General features: G+C 44.5%; 1 protein-coding gene across 9 annotated transcripts in view; it reads right to left on the bottom strand.

Moving 5' to 3' along the window:
• The window catches only part of osbpl8 (oxysterol binding protein-like 8), a 99,400-nt gene that overhangs the window by 9,817 nt on the left and 70,242 nt on the right, over nt 1–19,341 (bottom strand). For all 9 annotated transcript variants that reach the window (XM_062517672.1, XM_062517676.1, XM_062517677.1 and 6 more), the window contains 12 exons: nt 10,339–10,419; nt 8,230–8,331; nt 7,189–7,392; nt 6,761–6,845; nt 6,360–6,519; nt 5,691–5,916; nt 3,390–3,574; nt 2,997–3,078; nt 2,460–2,558; nt 2,084–2,180; nt 1,820–1,918; nt 1,561–1,658 (listed from right to left, as the gene is read on the bottom strand). In XM_062517672.1, the coding sequence (XP_062373656.1) occupies nt 1,561–1,658; nt 1,820–1,918; nt 2,084–2,180; nt 2,460–2,558; nt 2,997–3,078; nt 3,390–3,574; nt 5,691–5,916; nt 6,360–6,519; nt 6,761–6,845; nt 7,189–7,392; nt 8,230–8,331; nt 10,339–10,419 (1,518 nt within the window). The remainder of the gene's footprint in view (nt 1–1,560; nt 1,659–1,819; nt 1,919–2,083; nt 2,181–2,459; nt 2,559–2,996; nt 3,079–3,389; nt 3,575–5,690; nt 5,917–6,359; nt 6,520–6,760; nt 6,846–7,188; nt 7,393–8,229; nt 8,332–10,338; nt 10,420–19,341) is intronic.

The raw sequence follows: 19,341 nt of genomic DNA, 5'->3' as shown, positions 1-19,341 counted from the left end.
TAACATCTCCCTTCAGGCAGTGAGCTGTGTGTGTGTGTGTCTGTGTGTGTGTGTGTGTATGTACTGTACTGTATGTACCAAAGACACACATCTGTCACACACACTACAGTAAGGATACTAACCAGTCCCCAAACCAGTCAGCACTGTGTGTGTGTGCACGTATGTACCCAAGACACACATCTGTCACACACTGCAGTAATGACACTAACCAGTCCCCTACCCAATTACCGTTTGTGTGTGTGTGTGTATGTACAGTGAGGAGAAAATGTATTTGATACCATGCTAAAGTTGCCTAAAAAGAGGAATATAAAATCGTCATTTGACAATTGATCTTAATGTCTTAATTCAAAAATTGAGTAAAAATAAAACCGCTAAGTACGCCAATTTTCTTTGTGATGGAAGAATGTTTCGTAAATAAATAAATGTTCTTCCTAAATGCTAGGGGGAAGTAAGTATTTGACCCCCAATGTAACCCTATGGGAATTCAACACATAGGGTTAACATAGGGGCGGGCAGATTTTTATTTTTTAAGGCCAGCTATTTTATGGATTCAGGATATTATGCATCCTGATAAAGTTCCCTTGGCCGTTGGAATTAAGATAGCCCCACATCATTACATACCTTTCACCATAGCTAGAGATTGGCATGGTGCTTTTTCCAGTAGGCCTATTAGCCTGTTTGATGCTCATTGAGCTCAATGCAAATCAAACAGGCTAATAGGCCTACTGGAAAAAGCACCATGCCAATCTCTAGCTATGGTGAAGGGTATGTGATGATGTGGGGCTATTTTAATTTCAAAGGCCAAGGGAAATTTATCGGGATGCATAATATCCTAGATCCATGAAATAGCTGGCCTTTAAAAATAAAAATCTGCCTGCCCCTATGTTAACCCTATGTGTTTAATTCCCATAGGGTTACATAGGGGGTCAAATACTTCCTTCCCCTAGCATTTAAGGAAAACATTTATCTATTTACGATACATTCTTCAATCACAAAGAAAATTGGTGTCCTTGGCGGTTTGATTTGTACTAATTTTTTGAGTTAAGGCATTAAGATCAATTGTCAAATGATGATTTTATATTCCTGTTTTAGCAGGGTATCAAATACATGTGCTCCTCACTGTATGTGTGTACCCAGAGTTGAGAGCGCCCTCAATTTCCTGTTCGCAGTTAGCCTGTGTGGTCTCTATGCGGAGGCCAGGCATCAGAGCAAGCAGTGTCCCAGAGATGACGTGCCTTTTAGAGTGGCCTTTAGAGGAGTCAATGGGAATGACCCTCCCCAGGCTCCACAAATGCTGCATTAGGTCTCAAATGCCAATCATGGCAATACACGCAATCTCATGAGGCGTCCGGTACACACAACACACACAAAACACACACACACACACACACACACACACACACACACACACCTCTCTCTTTTCATCTTCAGTTCTGTCTCTGTCCATTTCTCAGAAAACACACCCACACCCACAGCTCTACAAACACTGACAGACATACAAACAGACACACAACGGACACACACACACACACACACACCACCACCACCACACCCACACACCTTGAGTTTGAACTCCAGCTGGGCACTGTAGCCGGTCTTCTCACAGGTGATGGTGATCTGTCCACCTAACTCTAGAGTCATCGTGCCATACAGGATACCTGCGGACAGGTGAGGGGAGAGAACGAGAGACAAAATACAGTTTTACAGAGAACCTAGAGGATTTTGTTCTAAAGATACTGTAGAATTTGATGTACACAAAAGACACACACACACACACACACACACACACACACACACACACACACACACACACACACACCTTTACAGTGGGCATAGGGCATGTTCATGACATAGTCTTCTCCTCTGTTGAGGAATGTGAGTCTTGCCTCTCCATCCAGGATTGCAGAAAGGGAGTTCCCTGTGGACACACATGGTACACGAGTCAGACCCCCAGAAAAAAAAACACACACAAAACAGATAACAAAAAACATTTAAACTAAACTCAAAAAAGCAGATAACAGCTTGTTTTTTGGATTTCTATCTTTAGTCCGGCACTGGGCAGTCTTGTCTTGTCCACTCTTACCGTAGAACTTTGACTTGGCCAGGATGCTGCCACTGAGGCAGAAGCCGTCCTTCCTGTTGCTCACGTAGAAGGCCGACACTGGAGGGTGATGGGATACCTGAAGGAGGAAGAGCGCTGATGGTCAGTAGGATGCCAAAACACACACACACACACACACACACACACACACACACACACACACACACACACACACACACACACACACACACACACACACACACACACACACACGCGCGCACACACACACACACACACACACACACACACACACACACACACACACACACACACACACACACACACACACACACACACACACACACACACACACACACACTTGACTGGCTGGAGGGAATTACAAATAGAAGTCACTGACCTGTTCGGAGATATAGAAGGTTTTGCTGGAGGTGTTGGGGTGGAGCCACACACAGCGGTAGGTCTCCCCAATGATGGGGTTATACGGCTTCTTCAGTCCCTGAGGTGCCAGAGGAGAGGAAGGTGGATTAGTTTCATATCACCACGTTCTGTAGTGTATCTACCATTAGATAAATAGACTATATTGCCAAAAAATGGGATGTCACTCAAGTTCATATGCGAGTCAAGGCAGGTGGCCCAATACTTTTGGCAGTATAGTGTAGTTCTAAAATGTCCCTTAGAATGAATAAAGTGTCTGTCTGTCTGTCTGGCTGTCTATGTCTGTACTAGCATCTGTGTGGAGGTCTGGTCTGAGGTGATAACAATGAACATCATCTAATAGATTTTCTATGGAAAGTCGATAAAAATCCAAGTAAACTATGAAAATCAATTGCCCTTCAAAAGACGAACTTCAAAACCGGCTGGATTTTTCTAAACTCTGCATGTATTGGGTGCTGATAAAAGTCAGAGCAAGTGCACAACAAAAAATGGCGGTTACCTTTGGTTTTTTGTAGAAGCCAGAGATGTACCACTTCACCACCTTCTTCATCCTGTTGAAGGCATTCTCCTCCACCGCCGCCCTGCACAACAGCACACAACCACCCATCACACTTGCAGTCAGTACTAACACACTATGTGCTACTTTTTTTATCATATATTTAAGTATATGCAATGATTATGCATATATATGTGTGTGTGTGTGTGTGTGTGTGTGTGTGTGTGTGTGTGTGTGTGTGTGTGTGTGTGTGTTTGTGTGTGTGTCTACTGTCAATGTGTTTGTGTCTATAGACAGCAGTCTTCAGTCGTTGTAAGCATGTTCACACAGATTCATGCTGCAGCTTGATCAAATGAGCACGTGATCTCCGAGCCTGTGATGGCGTACAGTACGTACTCGGACAGGAAGTCTGCGTGGTAGTAGTAATCGGACAGCTTGTCCAGGAAGGAGCGCGGCTCCAGGATGAAGGTGGGCAGCACCACCTTGGACAGGTCCATGCCCGGCCGCACCTGCTTCAGCAGGGTCCAGATCAGGGACTTGTTCTCCTCGGACACGGTCTCGGTCTGAGACGCCTCGCCCGCCTAGGACACACACACACACACAAACACACAGGTTAACCTTGGATATACCCTGGATCAGCAGACCTCTAGCCATCAGACAGGTACTTTCTCCATCTCGCTCTCTTTCTCTCTCTCACTCACACACACAATATATCTATTCATCCCCAAATGAGCTCAGTACAGTGTACAGTGTATGTCTCTTCCTTTATCCTCTAGTTCATATTATGGCCTTTTCCAACCCTGTAGCATAACAGTTATAATTAAACCCCAGTCCCCCGGCCTGCCCCCCTCCAGAGCTCCGTATGACAGAGCGGGTCACTCAGCAGGGGGGGGCGGTGTGGGGGGCCCCTTAACCCATCTCCCCCCTGCAGCCTGGCCTAACGAGCCTTCATCCCACTCTACATCTCATCCTCATCATCACTTTTGACAACTCCGGATTCACGCTCGAGATCACCCATTCGTCTCAGACCATCTGTATTAGCGATGGGAGTCCAGAAACCGTCCAATCGCAGAGTGTCATTTTTTTTTTGCTTCCCTAGCATGTGTCTGGCCATCACGCATCGCAGATTGGAGTTGGCGCTGGAGTGAAGTCCATTTGATTCGCAGGACACTTTTTGGAAGCCAATCAAAAGCTGTTTTGTCCCGGTGCTCAAGCGCCAATGGGCTGTGACAAATGGTGTCAGGGCCGTCACCACGGCATCCTCTCGGAAGCCAGATGGACAGAGATGGAGAGAGAGAGAGAGATGGAGAGATAGAGATAGAAAGAGAGAGAGAGATAGAGATGGAGAGAGATAGAGAGAGAGAGAGATAAAGATATAAAAAGAGAGAGAGATAGAGATGGAGAGAGATGGAGAGAGAGATAAAGATATAGAGATAGAAAGAGAGAGAGATAGAGATGGAGAGAGATAGAGATATAGAGATAGAAAGAGAGAGAGAGAGAGATGGAGAGAGATAGAGATATAGAGATAGAAAGAGAGAGAGATAGAGATGGAGAGAGATGGAGAGATCGAAAGAGAGAGATATAGAGACAGATAGAGAGAGAGAAATAGAGATGGAGAGATGGAGAGAGAGATAGAGATATAGAGATAGAAAGAGAGAGATAGAGATGGAGAGAGATGGAGAGAGAGATAGAGATAGAAAGAGAGAGAGAAATAGAGATGGAGAGAGAGAGAGTTTTAGAGATAGAAAGAGAGAGACAGAGATAGAGAGATGGAGAGAGAGATAGAGATAGAGAGAGAGTGCGAGAGAGTGGAGCAGATGGAGATAAAGAAATAGAGAGAGAGATAGAGAGAGAGTACAAGAGAGACAGAGAGAGAGAAAGATGGAAAGGGAGAGATGCAGAGAGGACAAGTCTCTTGAGGTGAGCCTCAGCTGGGCAGAAATGCAGGCGATAAAAGCTTTTACGGCTGAGGTGAGATAAAGGCACACACACACACACACACACACACACACACACACACACACACACACACACACAGATGCTGAGGCGGCCTTGGATGGAGGTGCCAAGGCTGAGAATGAGTCATCACTCCATCAAAGACAAAAACACACACACACACACACACAAAACTATGTTTCTGTTAATAATGCCATGAACACTAATCTCTTCACATCGCGCCCGGCTCATTTTCAGTGTCAAACCCAATTCACATCACTATCACTTCCCATAAGCTAAACCACACAGCGCTTAGATCAATGACAAGCGTTTGGCTCCAACCGTGTTGGCAAGTTGGTCTCCTTTCAGAGCCGATCACCGATACTGATATATCATATCGATATTCTGATACCTGCTGATCTGTGTCTTCAGGCATTAGTAAGCACTACTTCAGGTAACATCTATAGGTACGCCCCTCACAAAAGAACCGCAGTTGCAGGTTGGGAGAGGCATTATGGTGTGCTTCGTATGAAATGCTCTAAAATGAAAATAATACAGTTTATCGCTATATTTTTACGTGACAATGTATCATCCAGCAGAAATAGCTACCGTGGCACGCCAATCTATAGACCCATCTATCACTCTGCCTACACACATCACATCACAATATATCCGTCCTCCATAATGCCACAGCCAATCAGAGTGCCCATTACTGCCTTCTTTGACCAATCAGAGGGCTGATTGTTGGCATGGGGGACCCACCTCGCCCAGCTCCTCGTGGCTCTGCTCCAGGTAGGGCGTCTCGCGCAGCACCTCGTTGGGGTCGGTGTCCACGTACGAGTCGTCCTGGCGCTCCGACGTGTCGCTGTCGCTCTCCTCGCTCTTCTCCAGCGCCTCGTTGTCCGACTCCTCGTGCTCCTGCTCGTTCTCCCGGTCCGACTTGTCCGAGTACAGGTCCGGGTCCTTGAACTGGTCACTGTCGTTGAACCTGGGGTGGGGGAGGGAAGGGAAGGGGACAGGCTCAGCTGAAGTGCAGACAGTCCAGCAAATGAATGAAAACAAATGACAAGATGGACAAATAGTTGGGCCTACACAGAGTAGACAGGAAGCAGTGTGTGTGTGTGTGTGTGTGTGTGTGTGTGTGTGTGTATATATGTGTTGGGAATTCATACATTCTCTACATGTGCCTGAATTCAGGGCCTAGAAAGAGTGAGTATGATTATGCATGTGATGTGTGAGCATGTGTGTTCTCTCACTGTGTGAGTGACGTGTGTGTGTGTGTGTGTGTGACGTGTGTGTGTGTGACGTGTGTGTTCTCACTGCAAGCCCTGCATGCTGTGCGCGGAGCAGGCTGTAGAATTTGATGTGTGTGTGTGTGTGTGTGTGTGTGTGTGTGTGTGTGTGTGTGTGTGTGTGTGTGTGTGTTCTTACTGGAAGCCCTGCATGTTGTGTGCGCGGAGCAGGCTGTAGAAGTTGATGTGTGAGTGCTCCGTGGCTGGGCCCATCTCCTCCTTGCCCTCACGGATCATGGTGCGCTTCAGAAGACTCGAACACTTCAGAGCCAGCTCCAGAGCATCCATCCAACACCGACCTACGCGCACACACACACACACACACACACACACACACACACACACACACACACACACACACAGACACAGTGACCCTGGAATTCAGCTACTTATTTCAAATCATATAACATACTGTATATTATGCAAACAACAGTAAAGTTGACACCCTGCCCAAGTGTGTGTGTGTGTGTGTGTGTGTGTGTGTGTGTGTGTGTGTGTGTGTGTGTGTGCGCGTGTGTGTTACAAGGTGATTTCTCTCACCGTCAGATTCGGAGGCAGCACGGAATATGAGGTGACTGCTGGGCAGTGGCTGTGTGATGGAGCCCACCGCCTCCCCTTTGGGTCCCTGGACAACGGAGAGAGAGAGAGAGAGAGAGAGAGAGAGAGAGAGAGAGAGAGAGAGAGAGAGAGAGAGAGATAGAGAGAGAGAGAGAGACAGAGAGAGAGAGAGAGAGAGATAGAGAGAGAGACAGAGAGAGAGACAGAGAGAGATAAATAAAGAGAGAGCGGTAAAGAGAGAGAGAGTCAGAGAGAGAGAAGAGAGAGAACCCCATCAGACTCCTAAATCAAGCGCCACACTTCCTCTACACGTCATTAATCTGAATAATATAGCTTAAAGATCCTCTCATTTTTTTTTGCGACTCTCTGAGGAATATTGAAGTCTGGACGCCCTGGCGCCCGGCCGGTACCTTCACGGCCCAGATGGACTGCTCGAGGGGGTGGAAGAGCTTGAAGCAGAAGCCGTCCTTCTTGGAGGGCCGCTCGATGAGCTCGCAGGCGTTGAGCAGCACCGTGCCCACCCACTGGCCGTTCTTGTGCGTCTTGTAGATGAGCAGCACGCCGGGCTTCAGCACGCACCACAGCTTGGTCCAGCTCTTCAGGGTGCCGCGGATCTGTCAAGGGCACACACATTAGTACACACTTATGAGATATATATACACACACACACACACACACTCTCTCTCTCTCTCTCACACACATGCACACCCACACACCCACACTCTCACTCTCTCTCTCTCTCTCTCTCTCTCTCTCTCTCTCTCTCTCTCTCTCTCTCTCTCTCTCTCTCTCTCTCTCTCTCTCTCTCTCTCTCTCTCTCTCTCTCTCTCTCTCTCTCTCTCTCTCTCTCTCTCTCTCTCTCACACACACACACACACACCCACACACACTCTCTCTCTCACACACACACACGCACACACAGACACACATAAGAAGCTGATATTATACACACAGAAGTTTCAAGGGTAGGAGCAGGCTTTACTCAGTCTTTAAGAGTACTGGGCCTAACTAAGAAGTAATCAGAAAAAAGAGAACAAGAGCAATTTCTCTGCGTAGTTTCGGCGTAGTGCTTTTCTGATGCACACAGAAGTTCACATGGCAAAGGCCGAGATAGAGAGAGACAGAGAGAGAGCTGTCTTACATTATTACCAGTTAAATAGGAAAAACACAGAATTTCACACAAAAGAGAAATGACTAGTAAAAAAATGCCATAGTTGCCAAGTCAAGGTAGAGGAAAGAGGATTGAGGAAAAATAATGAGAAAGAATGACAAAGGAAATGGCCGATAGAGGAGTGGAAGAGAGAGAGAGAGAGAGAGAGAGAGAGAGAGAGAGAGAGAGAGAGAGAGGGAGAGAGGGAGAGAGAGAGAGAGAGAGAGAGAGAGAGAGAGAGAGAGAGAGAGAGAGAGAGAGAGGGAGAGGGAGAGAGAGATGGTTGCAGAGCGAAAGGCACCTTGAGCCAGTCGGCCATGACGATGACGGAGGGGTCCGTGATGGTGCTGAGGAGCTCCTTGGTGGCACGCTTCTTCTCCTCCCGGTAGTTCTTCTTCTGAACCTGTAGGGGGCGACACACAAAACCTCAACCACTGACCGCACAGCATGGCATCACACCCATAAACCACACAATAGTTCAACTTAAACATTGCTTTGATTTTATAACAAGCTTTCACTAGCCTTCCCTTCTTTAGTACAATCAGAGAGGGTTGAAGCGGAGCGAGAGGCGCAAACGTTCGACTCAACCAACACTGTGGGCCTATCTACTCTGCTTCAACACATCACTGGAGGTCTTTTAAACAGCGACTTTTGGAGCATGAACGACTACCTTGAGACGACCCTCTCTGCTGGTGGTGTAACACAAATAAAACTTAATTGAACTGAACAGATTTAATTGAACACTTTATTTGCTATGCAGGGCTGAAAGTATTGCGTTCATACATTATTGTTCCAGGCCATATTTGTGTGTGTGTGTGTGAGAGTAAATGTGTGTGATAGAGAGAGGGAGAGAGAATTGTCTTCTCTTTCTGTACTTTGGCTTTCTTCTTGCGTATATGAGATTGGATTTCTGAGTGGATGTGGCGTTCTGTTGGACTGCAGAGGACCAAGGTGAATACTGATGCCGTCACGGTTGGCCAGACAGGGCCGCGCGGCGCGTGTGAGAGTGCATATCGTTGCCACTAATAACCATTGAGACAGCTGTGTGTGTGTCTGTGTGTGTGTGAGCCTGATAATCAAATACATCCACACACAGACGTGGACAAGAATAGCAAACATCCGAGTGAATTTCACATCCACCTGGGCACACAGCGAGGGAGAGCAATGCAGTCAGACATCTCGGGCCAAATGCGGAGGTATTCCAAAATGCCTGATTTATCAGATATCAATCGGAGCTGTTCAGAAACAGATCATTTTTGGGGGGTGAAGTGAGCACAGTGAACTCCTCAGAGGAGAACTCAATGGCAACACACACTCATAAACAAACAAACACACACAGCCACACATTATCATTACATCTACTATGCATATATTCTAATGTATATATGTATGTGTGTGTGTGTGTGTGTGTGTGTATGTGTGTGTGTGTATATATATATTTATGGAAGTGAATAAGTAGCAAGGTAGTAGCAAACCACACTCATAAACACACACACACACACACACACACAGAGATACACACACCGACTAAATGACCCTTTTATACGTTCCACAGAAATGCTGACTGTCCCTAATCTGGGCCTGAGGTGCCTGATGTGTGTTGGTAACCCAGAACGGCTCCCAAAATAGCGCGGCGCCGGAGGACATGTCCACAGGGTGACGCAGGACGCTGGCGGCCCACACCGCACCGATCAGGTTGCTTCAATAACAACGGGGAGGCTCAGGAGTAAAGCTTCATGTGCACCAGCAGCAGCGGGAGCGCGGTGTCTGGGGGGGGATTTAGCGGACATCTGCCGTCTGTGAGGCCGACGCGGACGACAAGGCAAACCTGGGCTGCACCAACACACACACACACACAGATAACATACACACACACAGCATATATACAGCAAACACACACACATACACACACACACACACACACACACACACACACACACACACACACACACAGGAACACACACACATAAAGCAAACATACACACACAGCAAATATACAGTAAACACACGTATGCGCACACACACACGCACTAAATGCAGCAAACACACACTCAGCAAACACACACACACACACAAATACACAGAAACACACATACACAAACACACACGCACATGCACACACACACACACTGAGGAAACACACACAAAAACAAAGAAAACACAAAGCATACACTCAGGGTTTTCCCTCCCCTCCTCAAGGTGCTACGCTGTTTGGAGGGCAGCTGCAGTCGGTCTGCATAATTGATGCCCGAGGGTTGCGTAAGGACTATCAAAACTTTATCAGTTCGCCCTTCCTCTGCCGGGCACACTGCGGGCAAACACATGGGCAGCGCGGCCACGTGCTATTCCGGAGCGAAAGAAACTTCTGGGCTCAGACGGAGTATTTGTTTTTGGAGCTCAAGAAACTCACCTTGAGAGATTCCTTCTTGGTGAGCTTGTTCCCTGACCCGGAGACATCTTTGTCCGACCCGTTGTAGAGCTTCGATTCAGACTGCGCAGACAGACAGCGGAGGAAAGAGAGAACAGAAACACAACGTTACGGAACACAATAAACCAAAAGTCACACTACATAAATATAAATGACGATGAAGTCAATGAACAAAAAAAACCCTCCATTAGTCCAGCTGTTAGCTTACAGTAGCTTTAGCTATTTAGCTGTGCAAAACAAACTCCTGAAGACCCAATAAAAGGAAGTGAAGTCAGTCCTGAAGGAACTTTTTATGCATTTCTTGCACTAAGAGTCTCATTAAGTGGCCGTGCTGAATGACTAACAGAAACATGCAAATGAAACAGATGTCGAGGCCTCCAGTTGTGGCTAGGTGCTTCCGGCGGAGCCAATAATGAGCTCGCCGCTCTGCCAAGCGGATCGTAAAATTGAGAGGGGGCCCGGCGATGACAGTGCAGACAGCAGGCTTCTATAAATACAACCAGAGGGTGAGGACTCTATCAGCGGTGTGTGTGTGTGTGTGTGTGTGTGTGTGTGTGTTCATTTGTGTGTGTGTGTGTGTGTGTGTGTGTGTTCTTATCACCACCCCATCCTGTGCTACTGGTGGGGAGGATGAGCTCATGGAGGCGTCAGCATGGGTAAAAATAAACACCCCCCACACAATCACACACACACACACACACACACACAATCACACACATACACAGAGCACACCCCATTCATCACCATCATTACTAGATAGATGCCCAGAGTGGGGTCATCACCACCACAACTAACATCCATCTGGTGACCCGTATGGTGCTCAGGGGCATGACGTGTGTGTGTGTGTGTGTGTGTGTGTGTGTGTGTGTGTGTGTGTGTGTGTGTGTGCGTGTATGTGTGTGTACAGTACAGGCCAAAAGTTTGGACACACCTTCTCATTCGGACACCCCTTCTTTATTTTCATACTATATGACTATGAAAATTGTAGATTCATACCGAAGGCATTAGAATTATGAATTAACACATGTGGAATTATATACTTAACAAAAAAGTGTGAAACAACTGAAAATATGTCTTATATTTTAGGTTCTTCAAAGTAGCCACCTTTTGCTTTTAATACTGCTTCGCACACTCTTGGCATTCTCTTGATGAGCTTCAAGAGTCACCTGAAATGGTCTTCCAACAGTCTTGAAGGAGTTCCCAGAGATGCTTAGCACTTGTTGGCCCTTTTGCCTTCACTCTGCAGTCCACACGGTGGTTAGAACCAAAGGTCTCCGATTTTGACTCATCAGACCAAAGCACAGATTTCCACTGGTCTAATGTCCATTCCTTGCGTTCTTTAGCCCAAACAAGTCTCTTCTGCTTGTTGCCTGTCCTTAGCAGTGGTTTCCTTGCAGCTATTCTACCATGAAGGCCTGATTCAGGCAGTCTTGTCTTAACAGTTGTTCTAGAGATGTGTCTGCTGCTAGAACTGTGTGGTATTGACCTGGTCTCTAATCTGAGCTGCTGTTAACGCGCGATTTCTGAGGCTGGTGACTCAGATGAACTTATCCACCGCAGCAGAGGTGACTCTTGGTCTTCCTTTCCTGGGACGGCCAGTTTCTTTGTAGCGCTTGATGGTTTTTGCGACTGCACTTGGGGACACTTTCAAAGTTTTCCCAATTTTTTGGACTGACTGGCCTTCATTTCTTAAAGTAATGATGGCCACTCGTTTTTCTTTACTTAGCTGCTTTTTTTCTTGCCATAATACAAATTCTAACAGTCTATTCAGTAGGACTATCAGCTGTGTATCACCCCTAACTTCTGCACAACACAACTGATTCCCAACCCCATTTATAAGGCAATAAATCACACTTATTAAACCTGACAGGGCACACATGTGAAGTGAAAACCATTTCAGGTGACTACCTCTTGAAGCTCATCCAGAGAATGCAGAGTGTGTGCAAAGCAGTAATCAGAGCAAAGGTGGCTACTTTGAAGAAACTAGAATATAAGACATATTTTCAGTTGTTTTCCACTTTTCTGTTTTCCACATGTGTTAATTCATAGTTTGATGCCTTCAGTGTGAGTCTACAATGTCAATAGTCATGAAAATAAAGGAAACTGAAAAGTCACGTGGGGTCGCCGAGCAAGATGGCTGCTCACTAGAGGTTGTCCAGAAGCCTCACCGAAATAATGTAATTAATCCGTCAATATCTCCTTATTTACTGTTATTTGTTTACCCAACAACGACCCTTCATTGTTTTTTCGTCAATTTTCCGTCGAATATAGCCTATACCATGGCTACATCCTCGAAATATTTCAAGTCCACACGTGGAAAGCCTGCCATGGATGTTGGTGGTACTAGCCCCAAAGGCAGTGAGCAAAATGCTAGCCTAGAAAACGTTCTGGCTGAAATGAGTAAAATGAGCTCCACGCTCAATACAGTGGCTACAGACGTGTCAACTATTAAAGAGACTACAACGGAACTGAAAAATACTGTCAGCGCCATGCAAGAACGACTGACTGAGGTAGAAACCCGAATGTCTGATGTGGAGGACACTACACAACAGTTGCTCAATGACCGCGAGGTAAATGGTAAGCGGCTAGACACGTTGTGGAGCCGTGTGGAGGATTTAGAGAACAGAAGCCGCCGTAATAATATCAGGTTGCTAGGCCTGGCAGAGGGCAAGGAAGGGGACAACATGAAGGCATGCATTGAAAAGATCTTGTCTGAGGGGTTAGGCATGGACATGGACAGTGAACTTGAAATTGAGAGGGCTCATCGTTCTCCCGGATTTCGTCTGGAGGAGAACAAACCTCCGAGATTAATAATGATCCGATTCCTGCGATCTTCTGCAAGAGAGAAAGTACTTAAAGCAGCGAGGAAGAAGGGTGGAGCGACGTGGAGTGGATGTAAACTTTCACTTTTCCCAGACATGACAAGAGATCTGGCTGAAAGCAGAAAAGCCTTTACAGCGGCCAAACAGCTACTGCACGTCAAGAACGTGAAGTTCACCCTTGCTTTTCCTGCGACACTCCGGTTTACGTGGATGGGGAGGAGCAGAAAGTTTCAAGATGCATCGGAGGCTGTCAAGTTCATTGAACAACAAATGACGGAGACGGAAGGTGACGAGAGGGACCACGTTGATGAGGAGTGATGCACAATGACAGTTAACATTAAGGGAGAGTTTGAGAAAGGTATGGTGAGGCTGGATGGTTTCTATCTGAGGCTATCTAAACCTAGGAGGTCGGACGTTCCACAGACCAGCAGAGTTTATTTTTATTTTGTAGGCTGTTATAACAGAGAAGAGTCTCTAGTTAGTAGGAGTCTCTTCAGTGAATGTTTAGACGTTTTTGTGTTTTTCCTTCTATTGTAGAGGGAGTGTTTGTTTTGACCAGTTTGGTCATATATGTTCTTTTAAAAATTACAGTTGGCACATATTCAGCATCAATGGTACAAAAACGTATGGATAATGTAACTTCAGATTGGTCAGGCAACATGGTTCAGTTATTTAGGCTATATCTTATACTATTACTTACAATACTTTTACTTTCTCATGGTATGAATGGCAAATAATGTTTATGTTAAAATAGTATCCTGGAATATTAATGGCTGTGGGAATCCTGTGAAAAGGAAGAAAGTACTTTCATATCTCAAACATAAACAAGCTGACATAGCATTCATTCAGGAGTCACATCTAATGGATGAAGAAGCTAAGAAATTTAAAAGAGACTGGGTTGGGCAGGTCTATTATAGCTCCTTCTCAAGCAAGAAAAATGGAGTTCTTATTTTGGTGCATAAAAGGTTAAACTTATCAGTTTTAAGAGAATTTAAGGATACTAACGGTAGAATTATTTGTCTGGAATCCATCATAAATGGTATGGCATTGACATTGTGCAACATCTATGCTCCTAATAAAGGAGATCCCTCTTTTTTTCATGAGGTCAATACTATACTGGGAAACTCACAGGGACAAATTATTTTGGCAGGAGATTTCAATCAGGTCTTAGATGGGACCCTTGATAAAAGTAGATTTTTAGGGACTTCAGCACCAAAGGATAGAAGTGCTATTCACATGTTGCGTGAAGACAATGGTTTGGTTGATGTATGGCGATTGGTTAATCCAAGCAAACGAGAATACACATTCTATTCACATTGCCATAAATCCTACTCCAGAATAGACTTTTTTTTGGTCTCACAGACCCTGATTAATGCTGTTATTGATAGTAGTATTAACGCTATTTCCCTGTCAGACCATGCACCTGTTGAACTTTGTGCGAATATCCACTCAGATAAACTTAGGCGGGGCAGATGGAGATTGAATACTTCTTTATTGCAAGATGAGGTATTTACTACAGGACTTGCAGAGGACCTATCGTCATTTTTTGAGATCAATATGGGTAGCACAGATAGCGTGGCAATGGTTTGGGAGGCATCTAAGGCCTATATTAGAGGCAAGCTTATTGCACAAACCTCCAAAAGAAAAAGAGAACATATCAATAAAATTCAGAAATTGGAAGCAGAATTACATGACATGGAAAAAGATTTGGCCAATCAGTATTCTGACAGCTTATTTAAAAACATTTGCCAATGTAAATTTCAAATTCATGATATCTTTAATAAAAAGGCAGAACATGCATTGTTTAGACTTAAGACAACCTTTTATGAGTCAGGAGAGAAAACTGGTAGACTTTTGGCCAGACAACTCAAAGAACAAAACTCTGCTCACATAATTCCAGCAATAAGAGCAGGGGGCTCTCTTGTGACATCCTCTAAGGAAATTAATGATGTCTTTAAGGAATTCTATGACAATCTGTATAGATCGTTTGGTACTCCAAATAAGACAGAAATGTTGGACTTTTTCACAAATGTCAACCTCCCAATCTTATCTGCTGAGCAGGCAGATTTTCTTGATAAACCAATGACTCAGGATGAGGTGAAAACTGCTATTAGAGCTATGAATACAGGGAAATCACCCGGAACTGATGGGTTCCCAGTAGAGTACTATAAAGAATATATAGATATAATTACTCCAATATTGACAAAGGTATTTCAGGAAGCTTTTGAGACTGGTACATTGCCGCCATCTCTTAATGAAGCACTTATATCGCTGATTCCAAAGAAAGGTAGAGATCATATGGACCCTGCTAACTTCAGACCAATTAGCCTCATTAATGTTGATAGTAAAATACTGGCTAAGGTGTTGGCCCTAAGGCTTGAAACAGTTTTACCATACATTATCCACACAGATCAAGTGGGCTTTATAAAAGGTAGATCTTCTACAGACAATCTGCGAAGGCTTATGCACTTAATGTGGTCACACTCTTCCAGTGCAGCGCCAGTGGCTGCCATATCATTGGATGCTGAGAAGGCCTTTGACAGGGTTGAGTGGGGTTTTTTACACTCGGCCCTGTCAAGATTTGGTTTTGGTACTGGCTTTGACAGGTGGATAAAAATAATGTATAGCAATCCCAAAGCTGCAGTCATGACAAATGGTCTAACTTCGTCATTCTTTAATCTTTCTAGAGGAACCCGGCAGGGATGTCCTCTTTCGCCACTCTTATTTACAATTGCATTGGAACCTCTGGCAGTGGCCATAAGAGAACACCCTGACATTAAAGGAGTAGAGGGTGGTGGAATTGAACATAAGCTAATGCTGTATGCGGATGATATTCTATTTCTGACTAGTGATCCTCAAAATTCCTTACCTTCACTAATGAATGTCATTGGCAAATACTCCGAGCTATCAGGTTATAAAATCAATTGGTCTAAGTCTGAGGCGATGCCAATATCTAAACACTGTCACCCACAAGTAGTAACACAGTACAATTTCAGATGGGTTCCAAGAGGCATGGTATATTTGGGCATCAAGTTATGTCCAGACATCAGCGAGATAACAACTCTGAACTTTGAACCACTTCTTCAGAAAATCAAAACAAATCTAGGAAAATGGGGAAAGTTGAACCTTAGTCTATGGGGTAAAGTTAATGTAATTAAAATGGTAATAGCACCACAGTTTAACTACATATCTATGATGTTACCGCTTACCATATCTGATCATATTTTTAAACAATATGATAATCACATTAGAGAATTTCTTTGGGCAGGGAGGAAGCCCAGATTTAAGATGAGTAAAATGTGTGCGCCCAAAGATAAAGGAGGGCTCAGCCTGCCTGATGTTAGACTCTATAGTTTGTCATTTGAAATGGCTAAAATTGCCAACCATTGGAGAGGAACGGTGTCTGGATTGGAGTGGGCCGCTATAGAGAGGACTATTGCTACACCATTTCATCCTATAAATGTGATATCCCAACATAGGAAGGAGAAAGGGAAGGAGGTGAACCCAATTGTTAAACATTCTTGTGAAGTCTGGGCAAAGGCTCATAAAATGCACAAACTATCACAGTACAAACAGCCCTATGCCTCACTTTGGTTCAATCCAGAAGTACAAATAGGGAAAAAGAAAGTTTTTTGGAAACGGTGGCTGGATAATGGAATAAACACAATTAGTGACCTTTATAAAGATGGTGTATTTATGTCATTCACGGAATTGGTCCATACGTACAAACTGGAAGATAGAGGAGACTATTGGAAGTATCTACAAATCAGACATTGTGTGATGAAAAAGTTTCTGTCAGGTAAAGCAGATAACCCAATTGTTGACTATCTTGACAACCCATTTAACCATAAGGCTTCAACATTTTACAAAAACTCAATTTACTTAACTAGCAGCGTGTGTGACAATTTGAGAATAATCTGGCAGAAAGACCTTGATTGTACAATTGACATAGATACATGGACACGGATTATGGCTGATAATGGTAAATATATTAAGGAAGCTAGGGGGAAATTTACTCAGTACAAAATCCTGCACCGGTACTACTGGACACCAAATAGGCTTTTCAAAATAGGTCTAATAAATAACAATATGTGTTGGAAATGCAAATCTGAGATGGGCACCTTTTTGCACCTCTTATGGGACTGCTCTATGGTAAAGCCATTTTGGCATAACATACTGGATTTCATGGGGATATGGGCGGGATTTGCCTTGCCGATATCTCCAAGACTATGCCTCTTGGGAGATAGAACAGAAACTCCAACCCTGACAAAAAGTGCATATTCAGTTCTGATGGTTGGGTTGGCCTCTGCTGCCCGAATTATATTAAGACACTGGAAATCACCCATAACCCCTACAATGCAGGAGTGGAAACTCCTCATGAGTGAGACAGCATCATATGAGGTTATGTTGGCCAGGATAAGGGGCAAAGAGCCTGGGACACTGGGGATTTGGGATTACTTTATGGTCCACCTGACCTCTAATTAGTGGCCTAATTGTGAGATTGTGACTGGATTTTCATGTACTTTATTTGATATACTGATGTTTTGTTTGATTGCTTTGCCTGACTAAAGCTATTGTGTTTCTTGCCTGATCTATTGTATGCTTTTTTCTTTTTTGTTTTTCAATTTTCACACGGCTTATTGCCAGGATGATCAATGTTTTGACTGAGCTATTACCTCAGTGCCTGACCTTATATGATCTTTGTTAACTGTACCATATGAGCTGATGTTTGTTATTATGTGTTTTAATTGCAAATAAAAAATTAAATAACAAAAGAAAATAAAGGAAACTGATTAGAAGGCAATGTGTGGTGGTTGCCCCATGTCTGACGGGGGGGCACCCATATTTTTCATTGCATTGCCTTTTTATCGCTCTCCTTTCACATAATGTTTTTTTGTTTTTTTTTAACCAAGATGTGAAGCTTGTCTTTATTTGACACACACACACATTATGTAATTATTTACATTATATAGGCCTATACTGACATTTCTGATATTCATAACAGCATAATTCATAACAACTTTATGCAGATTATAGCCTACTATTCATATTACAACTCCACTTCTTAAATTCAGCTGTCTGGTTGAAGCCTCAAAATATTGTAAACATAGCAGGCTAAGCTTATCATACTCTACTGGTTGGACTGTTCAGTTTCCCCACATGTGTTTAAATTTCAAGGTAAGCTAATACTTTTTCTCCTTGGGACAGGCCCTTTTAAGTCTTGGAGTTGAAAAACATTGTTCGTCAGTCAACTTGAATGCAAGAGTTTTAATCAAATGTCTGCAGCATAGCCTACCAATGATGCTAACCGAATATAACAGTAATTTAGCTAGTCGTCTTCTGTGCGTCAATGCGTCCACGATTGTGAATGTTTTATTTGGATTAAATGTGCATGTGGAGGGCGGCTGTCCATTGTGCGCGCACGAGAGCGGGCCAAGGAGAATGAGTTTACTTCTACTCAGAGCCATGGCTCTGCTTCTACTGTTTGGTAATTAAGTTGCACGCATAGACTACAAAAGTTGCGGGAGAACTTTATGCTTCTACCCGAGCAGCGTCAGTGCGACCACCTACCACGCTGTACTGTATGTGTGTGTGTGCGTGTGTGTGCGTTTGATTTTTGCAAACTGGCACGTTCTCACAAACCCATTCTGCCCTAGCCTGATTACCATCGACTTTCAAAGGCTCTGCGAGACTTTAGTCTGACCAACAGCCTGTGCTAACACGGTTTCTTGCCAGCGCTGGTTGACCCGCCTCCTTTAAGTGCCTCGATTTGCTACTGGTAGATGTCAGAAAGCGGATTGCCGAGTTTAAACCAATAACAACACTCTTTCCGCTGCCTTGAACACGCCTCTACCCAGAGACGTTGGAGCTGCTCAAAGTTGATTGGTTCTCGACCAAAGGGGGCAGTTCCGCAGATTTCGGGAACTCAGAAATCCTTCTCAATGAGCAGTTGACCAGACCAGCAGCAAAAGCCTGAAGGCGTTGCGTCACTGGGAGGGCGTGCCAGGCTAATTCTGCCCCCCCAGTCACATTTTTTTGTTTCATCTGAATTAGGCTAAGATAGAGAAGCCAGAGGAAATTAAACTGGTCTTTGTTTCATTACCGCAGATCACTGCATGTCAAATGAGCCGCTATCTAGCAGCTTCATCGGAGACTGGCGAAC

Source organism: Sardina pilchardus, chromosome 17 (genome assembly GCF_963854185.1).
Source record: "Sardina pilchardus chromosome 17, fSarPil1.1, whole genome shotgun sequence".
Taxonomy (NCBI): Eukaryota; Metazoa; Chordata; class Actinopteri; order Clupeiformes; family Clupeidae; genus Sardina; species Sardina pilchardus.
This window is presented reverse-complemented; position numbering and strand designations above follow the sequence as displayed.